Source organism: Halichoerus grypus, chromosome 5 (assembly GCF_964656455.1).
Source record: "Halichoerus grypus chromosome 5, mHalGry1.hap1.1, whole genome shotgun sequence".
Taxonomy (NCBI): Eukaryota; Metazoa; Chordata; class Mammalia; order Carnivora; family Phocidae; genus Halichoerus; species Halichoerus grypus.
Genome location: NC_135716.1, coordinates 541,433 through 552,591, shown reverse-complemented (window position 1 = coordinate 552,591; position 11,159 = coordinate 541,433). Strand labels below are relative to the sequence as shown.

At 64.1% G+C, this 11,159-nt stretch overlaps 1 protein-coding gene across 5 annotated transcripts; it reads right to left on the bottom strand.

The window, feature by feature from the left end:
* Positions 1-242: 242 nt before the first annotated feature.
* On the bottom strand, positions 243-10,016 carry DGAT1 (diacylglycerol O-acyltransferase 1). 5 transcript variants are annotated; one of them, XM_078071855.1, is made up of 17 exons: positions 9,606-10,014; positions 4,904-4,994; positions 3,049-3,089; positions 2,883-2,968; positions 2,741-2,793; positions 2,442-2,547; positions 2,172-2,291; positions 1,994-2,068; positions 1,797-1,900; positions 1,660-1,698; positions 1,525-1,566; positions 1,398-1,442; positions 1,205-1,317; positions 1,060-1,125; positions 890-977; positions 740-802; positions 243-642 (listed from the first exon to the last, which is right to left on the bottom strand). In XM_078071855.1, the coding sequence occupies exons 1-17, from the start codon at positions 9,800-9,802 to the stop codon at positions 487-489; spliced, it is 1,485 nt and encodes a 494-aa protein (XP_077927981.1). In that variant the 5' UTR covers positions 9,803-10,014; the 3' UTR covers positions 243-486. The 5 variants fall into 5 exon arrangements, with proteins under 5 accessions (XP_077927981.1, XP_035961786.1, XP_077927984.1 ...); XM_036105893.2 differs by having other exon boundaries at positions 4,904-4,991; positions 9,606-10,013; XM_078071858.1 differs by lacking the exon at positions 2,442-2,547 and having other exon boundaries at positions 2,172-2,244; positions 9,606-10,015.
* Between the last annotated feature and the right edge of the window lie 1,143 nt (positions 10,017-11,159).

The following is an 11,159-nucleotide window of genomic DNA, read 5'->3' as shown; positions in this document are numbered from 1 at the left end:
GAGCTGCGCCCCGACCCCGACCCATGCACACACGGGGTTGACAAGGGCAGCCGGGCCTTGCTGGGCCGTGGAGGTTGCCTCCTGTGATGCAGAGACAGTGCTGGGGGGAGGAACCGCGCCCCCCTCCCCCCGCCAGGACACAGCACCCGAAGGTAGAGGCACCGGAAGGCCAGTGGGACTCAGCTCCCCCTCCCGAGAGCACCACTAGCACCCGACGACCCCAGCAGGCTGAGGGCAGCCACTCCGGACAGCACTTTATTGATCCCCTCACCCTGGGCAGGATCGGCACAGGTTCCTGGGACACTGGCCTGTGCCTGGTCTGCCGTCCCTGAGCAGGGCAGGAAGGAGCCCCATGGGGGCGGAGAAGCCTTCCGGGGCTGGGAGGAGACAACGGACAGCCAAGCCCCCTCCCCAGCGCACAGGTGGGGCGGGCTCGTGGGCAGTGAGGTGACGGGAGGTGGCAGGGAGGCCCAGCCTCGGAGCAGCTCAGGCCCCTGCCACGGGGGCCTCATAGTTGAGCACGTAGTAGTCGTGGACATACATGAGCACGGCCACCGGCTGCCCGATGATAAGCGTCAGCCACACAGCTGCGTTGCCGTAGTTACCCCGGAAGAAGCGGCTCACTATCCAGGCCAGGGGGATCTGGAGACAGAGGCCACAGTCAGCCGGCCGTAACGCGTGACCCGAGGGCTGGACGCGCCCAGGGCCTGGGGCAGAGGCGGGGGGGTGGCACGCTCACCTGAGCCATCATGCCTGTGAAGGCCCAGAGGCGGAACATGTGCAGAGGGACGCTCACCAGGTACTGCAACGGGAGGGATGGGGCGTCAGCCATCTCGGCGGGCCGCACCCGCCCTGGAGACGAGGCAGGTCGTGCCCACGGAGCACTCACCTCGTGGAAGAAAGCCGAGGCGAAGAACACCCCCGTACTGGCCACCCACTTGCTGCTGCCCCGTCGAAGCATGGGCTTGTAGAAGTGTCTGTGGAGGGAGGGGCCGTGGGACGGGTGCCTGGGTCCACGCGGGAGGCTGCCGCCCACTGTACGCGCCCCGCCCCGCCCACCTGAGGCACCACTTGTGCACAGGGATGTTCCAGTTCTGCCAGAAGTAGGTGACAGACTCAGAGTTCCTGGGGGTCGAGAGCAGCGAGTGACTGGCTTGCACCAGGATGCAGCCCAGCCCCCAGCCCCACACCCAAGGCCACCCACCACCAGTCCCGGTAGAACTCCCGGTCTCCAAACTGCATGAGCTCCGCCACGGCGTTCATGCAGGAGTGGAAGAACCAGTAGAAGAAGATGAGCCAGATGAGGTGATTGGGGACCTGTGGGGGGGGGCAGGCACCAGGTTGCAGGACACCCCACCCACCGGCCCACGCCCCCCCCAGCCGCCCATGCTGCTCACCGCCAGCTTCAGGAGGCGCTCAATGATGCGTGAGTAATCCATATCCTGCAGAGACAGAGCTCGGCTGCCTCCCTGAGCTGCACCCCACCTGCCGTCCACCCCAGCACGGGAGAACCCGACCACTCACCTTGAAAGGCTTCATGGAGTTCTGGATGGTGGGAACCATCCACTGTAGAGGAGGGCACCGTGTCAGCTCCCGGGCCGCACTGCGCTCCCCGCCCCCAGCCCGGCCCCGCCCCCAGCCCCGCCCCGCCCAGCGTACCTGCTGGATTAGCCCCACCTGGAGCTGAGTCAAAAACAGCTGAGGGAGGAAGCAGAGAGTAGCAGGCTGAGCACCCCCCAGGACCTGGCAGCCCCCCCAGCCCCTGCCCCGTCCCCACTGCCAGCCTCCATCCTCACCATCTCAAGGAGCCGCCGCAGCAGGAAGCGCTTTCGGATTCGGGGAGAGCGGGGAAAGTTGAGCTCATAGCACAGAGTTGGGGCCAAGAGGAAGTAGTACAGATCTGGAACAGAAGGGCGGGGCTTGCACTGGCGAGGCCTGGCCGTGCTGTCCCTCCCCTGCTGTCCTTCGGCCACGTCCCGGGGAGGGTCCTCACCACGGTAGGTCAGGTTGTGTGGGTAGCTCACAGTGTGCTGGGCAGCTCCCCCGTTGGCCTTCTTACTTGCAGAAGCTACAAGCAAGGAGGGGGGCGGGTGAGGCCTTGCTGCGGCCCAGGTCTGGCCCAGGGTCGGGTGGCACGAGCTCTGAGGCCCCAGCCCCGGGCAGCCCCTCACCGGCCTTGGCCTTGGCCTTGGCCTTGGCCCTTCGCTCTCGGCACCACAGGTTGACATCCCGGTAGGAGACGAGCTTGAGGAAGAGGATGGTGTACGCCGTCAGAGCCAGCACGGAGCCCACTGCAGGAGAGGCAGGCTCAGGCCACAGCCCTCCCACACCGCCCACGGGAGAGCCACAGCGCAGGCCCCGCCCCTGCGGGGGTGGGCCTGGGCCCCTCCTGCGGGCCCGGAGACAGGCTGGGACGGGGTGGGATGAAGGAAGGGGCGCACCTGGAGTGATGGACTCAAGCAGCAAGGCCACGGCCGCCGGGAAGCAGAGAATGGTGGCCAGGTTGACCACGTGCAGCAGCAGCCCTGCCTGCTCCGTCAGGGCACCCTGGGTGGGTGGGGGGGGCAGAGTGCTCAGCCAGTGCCCCCACTCCCTTGGCAAAGGGTCTCCCCGGGGAAGGGCCGCCGGGCCGGGGCATAGCCCCTCCCAGGAGAGCTACACACAGCGCGACACACAGGCCCCGTGAGGAGAGCACACCTCTGGGCAGGGCGGGGGGCGGGGGGCGGGGGGCGCTGCTTACCACCGCCAGGCGCTTCTCCACCTGGAACGCAGCCACAGCAAAGACATTGGCCACTGAGGATGTAAGTGTCATAGGGCAGGTTCAGGCCCCGGTCAAGCCCTGTCCCGTCTCCACCCGAGGCCTTCCTTGGCTCCCAGCTCACCAATAACTAGACACAGGGCAGGCCAGCTGTAGGGGTCCTTCAGGAACAGGGACACCACCTGGATGGGGTCCACCAGGATGCCGTACCTGGGGATCGGGGGGTGAGGGCCTGAGCAGGTGGGGTGGGGCCTCAGGGGCGGGGCCAAGGCCCTGGGGAAGACACTCACTTGATGAGGTTTTCTAAAAATAACCGTGCATTGCTCAAGATCTGCAAGAGAGAGGAAGGGCACAGCCCCATTAGCCCTGGCCACAGGGTGCCCCGCCCCCCCGCCCCCCCACCCAGCTCCTCTCAGCACCTATAGGGGCAAGAGCCCTGGGTCTGGACAGAAACCTGCATCCGGTGAGCCCAGTCCTGTCTGACCCGCACACCAAGCTCCAAGACTTACAACCCACCTCACCCCACACTAGTGCAGGACAGGAAGTCCTTCAGCGATGCCCCCGTCACCCCGAGAGGGAATCGACCCCAACACCAGATACCAGTATCTGCAGCAGCTGGTAAGGGCCCCCAGGCCCAAGGATGTCCTTGCAGTGCCGGGGGCAGCCACACCCAGGGGGGTGGGGAGAAGAAGCTGACCAGAGTCCTCAGGGGCTAGGCAGCTGAACCCCGAGTGCCACTTGGGACTCACGCCCCTGCCCCTCTTCCACTATCCTATAGCACTCCAAGCCCAGGCACATGGCCCCAAAGCAGCTCCCAAGGACAGAACCCCCATCAAGATGGGCTCCTGGCTCTGTCCTGGGGCTGGGGAATGGGTTCCCTCTGCAGGTATGAGGGTCTCCTACTCCATCCCATAATGCACAAACCCTGCCGAGTGCACCGAACTCAGGCCCTGACCAGGGCTCATGGTAGATTCTGTGGAATAGTGATGCTGGCCAGGGGACTGGTGGGATCCCTTACCTCAGTGGTCAGGGAAGGCTTCACAAGGAGGTGACAAGCTGAGAGACACAGGGGCCCTGCCCTCCCCCAGCCACCAGCCTGACCTGCCCGGCACAGATGTGCCATCACCACGCCTGGTGGCCTGTCCTGCAAGCCCACAGCAAGCAGGGAGGAGCTGGGGCTGCCAGTGGCAATGCCCACCTCAAGGCCCAGGCCATGGAGGGAACACAGCAAGCAGCCCCAAACCTGGGATGCACATCTCCGTCAGCAAAGGGGTGGTAGAGGCACCAGAAGCAGGGGAGAGGTTTTGGGGCTGTAACAAAGGGCCAGGCGGGCCCGAAGGGTTGCAGGGAACAAGCAGTGCTACCCGAACTGCCAAGGGCCCACCCCCCATGACTGCCTCTACAAACCCACCCCAGGCCAGGAATGGCCTCCAGAGGCCAAGGACACACCTCCTGAGGGTCAGGCAGGTGTCTGGCCCACTGTCCCCTTGCCCAGCCAGCTTCCCACCCACCAGACTGCATTGCCCCTTGGCAGAGAGCCTCCTGGGCCCATGGGCAGGGAGGACGTGGGTGTACCTGGAGCCCTTTCCACATGGGTAACCAGAGGAACCACACCCGAAACAGAGGTGGTGATGTCAGGGCAAGGGTCAAAGGCCTCTGGCCACATCAGCCTGAGTGGTGGGGGCTGGGCCCAGACAGGCCCTTGCCCCCTGCCCCACCCTGCAGGCTGCGCCTTTGAGCCCTGGACTCCAGCTGCTTCTGGGCCAGGACTGCTAGCCCCACCCCCACAAGGGGCCAGCAGGAACCAGGCCACACGGTGAGGCGGAGGCAAGGGCTCTGTCTAATCCCTCCCTGGGGGGCACCTAGGACCAAGGCTGAGGGAGAGAGGCTGGGTGCCTTCAGAGTCAGGGCCTGAAGCTGCCAGGCTGAGCCCAAGAGCCATCCGCTTACCCCTCTCCCCGCAGGCCAGGCCTGCCAGGGGCTCCATACCCACAAGGGCCATTCAGAACAGCAGAAGCAGCTTTTTGGACCCCCAAGACCACTCACACCTGCTGCCTCTGCGATTCAACAGGGATGAGAGCTGAACGTGCGGCCCGTGCAGAGACCACCACCACCATCGCCCCCACCAGCCCAGGCCCCACTCACCAGCATCACCACACACCAGTTCAGGATCCCACGATAGTTGCTAAAGCCACTGTCAGAGCTGAACAAAGAGTCCTGTAGGTGGTGGCACCTGCTGGGCGGGAGACACTCTCAGAAGCAGGCAGCAGCTGAGGCCCCCCACCAGGCCAGCCCTGCTCCAGTCCCCCGGGCTGTGAGAACACTGCACTCCTCCAAGCCCAGGGGCAGGTTGGGGGCCTGCAGACACCCAAGAGCCCAGCCAAGTCCAGCCCCTCAGGAGCCAGCCTTGGGGCCCAGGGCAGAGCAGACCCCAGCCCCTCCCTCGGAGCAACTCTGGTACATCCTAGCCCGGCAGGACGGTCCATGCACCCCCAGCCCTCTCTTCTGCCCACAAACCCTCCTCCCCATTCACGATCACAGAAGGGCCAGGCAGGGCCAAGCTCTCAGGACCACCCAGAAGCCTGCCCTTCCAGGCAGCAGGCAGAGTCATGCCACAAACAGGAGCAGGACAGCTGGCCCTGCCTACCCCAGGGCTACACGGAGCTGGAGCACCCCAGGCCAAGAGCCCATCCTCACTCCCCAGAGGCCTCTGGCTGCCACCATGATGGTGGCTACAGAGTGGTGATGGGCCCACAGGAAGAGTCCACTCCAGGGATCTCGAGACCCACCAGACAATTCTGTACAGAGGTGGGGGCAGGGGCTGAATCTGCCTTGCTCAGTCAGCCCATCCTACTGCCCAGTGCACTGAGGGGCCCCCACCTCAAACAACCTCCTCCCTAGATTTGGCCCGTGCAGGTCTGAGTGTGCACAGGGCGGGCCCCAGGCCAAGAGCCAGCTGAGCACTGGACTCACATGCACCTGCCTGGGGACAGGGGCCCTCATACATGTGCATAGCCTCCAACTGTTTCTGAAAAAGTATAACCTGTCCCAGTTCAACCACAAGGTCAGTATTGTATTCCTGTCCAGGCTAAGGGGGCCAAGAAGAGCCCACCCAGGGGCCAGGGGCCTGATGGCAGGGAGGTCTCAAGCAGAAGCAGGAGAGTTCCCACTACTAATGGGGTAGGGGAAACATAAGCAGACCCTCACATCCCCGCCTGGTCCTCAGGGTGACACAGAGGTAGTGAAAGGGCCACAGTGCGGCTGGGGCAAGGCCCCAACCCAGCTCCTGGCTCACTCAGCCTGCCCCACCCTACCCCAGATGCCATGCCACCAGGAAGCCCCACACAGCATTGAGCAAGGCCTCCAGTTTTGTAAGACATGAGGCCAGGGCCTCCCCTTCCCTCCTGTGGACACATCTCCACCTCTTGAGGACCCCAGGCAGGAGAAGTAGACTCGGATGAGTACGCAGCAGGGGCACAGATGTCCTCTCAGGGCTGATCCTGCCTTCGTGGCAAGTCTTCCTATGACTGGGGTCAACACCAGGAAGTGAGGGGCTGGGCAGGCTGAGATGCTACTCAGCGGTCTGTAGCCCAGGCAGAGGCAAGGTCTGCACTGCACCTGGCCCACCAGCCTCTCCCGGTCACAGGCCTCCTTGTATCCACCTTCCCGGTCTGTCCTGGGCCTTGCAGTGAGACCACCCGAGGCCCTCTTCTCCCTGAGACCCTGCACCTGCCTTTCTGCGAGGCAAGCAGAAGTCCAAGGCCCCACTCCCCAGAGAGGACGGTCTCTGGGCTTGTCCACTAGACGGGGCCTCCCCAGCCCTTCTGCCAAGTTTGAGCCCATTCACTTGCACTGGAACCATCCCAGGGCCACCCTGTGACACGACCTGCCACCCCCATCTGCACATTAACATCCATCCAGCAAACATTTCACAACAATGTGACCCCTTGTCACCAAGAAGACCACGCTGGTTTTATTTTCAGCAATCTCTAAGATGAAAACAGGGGTGGGGAATGGGTACTGTTTTCCAAATCTGACACCAAACAACATCATAAAAATTTCAGATCCCCGCTGTCAGGCTCTCAAGGCCTTCCCCAACCTGCCCACAGCCACTGCCTGGGTCCCTCCACAGGGCTCCTGACCATCCCCGACCCCAGGCAGCAGAGACTCAGGGAAGGAAGCCCGCCGTCCACCAAAACCCACAAGGTCCAGCCTGGCCGGTACAGTCAGCAGTGGACCAGAGGGCAGACAGGCAGGACCTGGCCACAGCACCCAGAGCTATGTCTCCCTCTCCCCCACTACCAGGGCCCCCCACACCTCTAGCGGTCCCACACATGCTCCCCAGGTCCACCCAACCAGCAGGGTCACTGTAACTCATCACATGTGTCACCTTATTCAACCCTCACATCAGTTTTGAGAGGTAGGTGCAAGGGGAAACTAAGGCTTGCCGAAGTTTAAAGCTTGCCCAGGGGCACAGCTCCCAAGTGTGGATCACACCTGGGGACCACATGGTCCAGCTCCAGGGCCAAACAGAGCAAAGAGGGGACAGAGTGGCAGCTGTCCTCCCAGCTGCCACCTCCTCAGCACTTCCTTCACCCAGCCTCTGGGTTGACCCCTGGGATACAAGGTGATGAGGTGGGCTCTCCACATCCCCAGGCCCTGCTGAAGAGGAAGAAACAGGACATTCCAGGAACAAACACCCTAGGGGAGCCCTGCAACCAGAAGGCTCTGCCTGGAGTGCCCACGAACCAAGGGCCAGATGTCCTAGGCACGGGGCACTGTGTACGGGGCCTCCTCCTTCCTGCCCCACAGCCACACCTTGCCATGGGCTGGAAGAAATGAGTTCACACCCAGAGCCTGACCCACCTGCCCAGGCCAAGGTGAGCAGGAAGTATAGGGAGGGGAGGAGGCCTGGAGCGCAGGGAGCAAGGAGGAATGGGGAAAGGAGAGGCAACAAGCACGGGACGCCTGGGTGGCTCAGTCAGTTAAGCGTCTGCCTTCAGCTCAAGGTCATGATCCCAGGGTGCTGGGATCGAGCCCTGCATCAGGCTCCCTGCTCGGCAGGGGTCGGGGGGGCGGGCTGCTTCTCCCTCTCCCTCTGCCACTCCCACTGCGTGTGTTCTCCTGCTCTCTCATTCTGTGAAATAAATAAATTAAAAATCTTAATAAAAAAAAAAAGGAAAGACAACAAGCAGAAGGGAAAGGGAGACAGGTGAGAGGAGGTGGACAAGGAGGAGAAGCACAGGGGCCAAATCCCAGGAGGCAGCCAGAGCAAGGCCTGACTCTGTCAGCCCCCCTGGGCCCTCCGACCTTGGGGTGTGAGGAACAAGCACTCAGAGCCTGCATGACCTGGAGACTAGGAGGGAGCCGTAATTGCCAGGTCCCCCTCCAGCCCCCGGGGCAGGCCTGTCCATGACATCTCCTGCTCCTCTTCCCAGGGGGCCCAGACTTTGAGGCTGGGCAGACAGGGCTGCCATTCACTCGGCCCAACTATCAGGAGCATGGACGAGGCTTCTGGACACCAGGCCCTGGCAGAGCAGGGAAGTGACTGCCTATCCCAGAGTGGCAACGTGGCCCAAAGCCAGCACCCCCGCCTTACACAAAAGGACACCAACTCCTGCCACCTTTGCAGGAGATCATGCTAGCCATGCCCCTGCCTCCTGGATGGCAGTTAGCAGAGGGGACTCTAGGGCCCTCCTGTCCTTTGTAGCCTCCCGCAGCACTGCCCCAGGCCCACAGGAAGCAAGCACCCCCTCAGTGAAACCACCCTCCTCTGCCACAGTGCCTTCACAAACTCCTGACCTTCGCTCAGCCTGCTCAGTGCTGAGATTATCTTATCTCCAGGTGGACTGTGAGCACCCCAAGGGCAAGGACCCCAGCTACCCTCACCCACCCTCTCACCACAGTGAAGAAAGCCTCTGTTCTTGTTTACTGAGAGAGCAAATCCTTGCCAGCAGACTGACCAATTGCCCGCTTCCTCCTTGATAACCTCTAGCCCCAAAGGTACTTCCAAAACCAACGTGCCCGAGGACACCTGGGCCAGAATGAAGGCCAGAAGTGGGAGGAGGAGGCTGGATGTGGCAAAGGGATCACTTGGAGCTGGCTTGAAGGAGGGAGCCAATACCCTGGCCTTCCAGGTCCTCCCCATCAGCCAGACGCTCCCAACTCCTTCCTGGCAGTCCTTCAGCTACACAGGGTGGCCCTTCGCCTGTACCCTAACCAGGGGGTGAGAGTCCCAATGCAGGACCCAACTCTGTCCTTGCAAGAAGACACTTGTGCTGGTAACGGAGGCAGGGCCCAGGCCAGCCGAGCTCTGGGTGAGGGAGGGACCCCCATGAAAATCACTCTGGGGAGAGTCTGCAGGGACAAGAAAGAGCTCACACTGCCCTGCCCCGTCCCTCAGGCAGTCCCCGCCTCCCCAGCAGGGCCACCGCCCTCTGGGAGACTTCCCAAGCGCCAAGGCACCCGCAGGAGAGACCTCCTTAGTCACAGGCCGCCTGATCCCCCCTAGCTCCTTGCAGACAGAGAAGACTCGTGCATAGGGGCCAGGGTCCCGGGTCACCCTGAGGAAGAGCCTGAGGACCCGCCTGAGGATATGTGGAGGGGCTGGGGGCTCTGGAAGCTGGACCGCCGCCGGCCCCTCTACGCCCCCACGTGGGTGACCTTGGCAAGTGACTCTCCACTCCTGTGCCTCAGTTCCCCGCAGGGGCCCTAGGGGCACACCTGTCCACGCGAAGTCCGGGAGCCAGGCTCTCAGACTCGGAGCCCGCGCTGCTGCGGTCATGCCCGGGGCACTGGGGAAGGTCCCAGGCAGGGGTCAGAGGTTAGGGGTGAGGCGTCGCGCTACCTCAGATCCCAGTGGCCGCTGCCCACGTCGGAGTCTCTGTTCTCGTCCTTGTCGGGGGCCGGGGCCGGCGCTGGCGCGTCCCCCCCGGCGCCCACGTCCCGCACCTCCTCTTCCGCGGGCCCGCCGCCGCCCTGGCTCGAGGGCCGTGAACCCGTCCTCCGGCGCCGGGAGCCGCCCGCGCCGCCGCGGTCGCCCATGGCCTCAACCCTCACCCTGTCCCAGCAGAGTCGTGGCCCGCCGGGCTCGCAGCACTCAAGGCCCGCGGCCCCGCCTCCAGACCCTCAGCCAACCGCCGCCACCGCCCCCTGCCGGACGCCGTAGCCCGCGCGCCGGCCCGGGCCGCCAATCAGCGCGCGCCCTCCAGGCAGTCCAGGCACTGCGGTCTCGTTGCTCTGGGAGCCCCTGACTGGCCAGCCGCTGGGGCGCGCGCCCATTTGTAGTCCGAGGGCGCGCGAGGCACCCTGGGAGTCGTGGTCGCCCCGCGCGGGGCACCCTGGGAGCCGCGGTCGCCCCGCGCGCAGCACGCTGGGAGTCGTGGTCGCCCCGCACGGGGCACCCTGGGAGCCGCGGTCGTCCGGCACGCCCGAGAGTGGGGCTGCGGCCGTCCGGCCCGTGACGGACCTTCCTCTCCGCGGGCCTCAGCGTCTCTACGGAACTTGCCAGGCTTCCTGGCAGCGGCGAGCCTCCCCCGACGCTTCCCTGCTTCTCATACCACTCTGTAAACACAGGGTTTCGCCATTGCTCAGCCAGGCGCGGAGTATGGGGTGTAGATTATTTACGAAGTGCCTCTTGCGTTAGCGTCCGGCCCAGGAGCCGTGTCCGTGGGGACTCGCCTCGCCCACCACCCAGCGTGTTGGCTCCCGAGCGCACGTCGGGGCGCACTTGAGCTCCGCGACCCTCTAGTTACCACCGCAGAAGCACCTGCTTTTCCACGGCTTAGCTTGTTCAAACAAGCGCCAGACCAAAAGATGGAGCAGGAGAAAGGCCTCCGGCCCCGCGTCCCTGGGACGCCCGCCCTGCCCACTGACTCCCGGTCGAAGTGCCCTGCGGGGATAGAGAAGGCGTAGCCCCTAACTCCCATCCCCGAGTGGCCACGCCCTGGCCACCCGCCCCCCCTTCCGCCCACGTCCGCAAGACTTGCTGGGCCTCCCTCGTGTCCACCCGGGCTAGTTTTGCCAGGGTGTGGGGAGCCTGGGGTGCCGGATCGCGGGGACCCAGCGGCTTCCGTATCATTGCACGACCACACCGTGCAGCCCGCAAGCGGGCTAGTGCGCCTCCCACCTTAGCTTGACACTCATCTTTGCATGGGGCATGGAGTGTGAACATCCAGGATTTCCGGGTGCGATGGTTCACTGGGGGCTCAGGACGGGTTTACCCAGCAGCAAAACCCATTAGCCATTCACTCCTAAGGTGATCAAGGCCAAGAAGAGTACCTCTCCAGCAGCAAATAAACCGAGAGTTTCAGCCTGAGGTTAGCGACCTCTCCGTGTGGACTGGCCACCGCCTTCCCGCTGGGCTCACCCCTGTTCCACCGCCTTCACCAGAGTGCCTGGG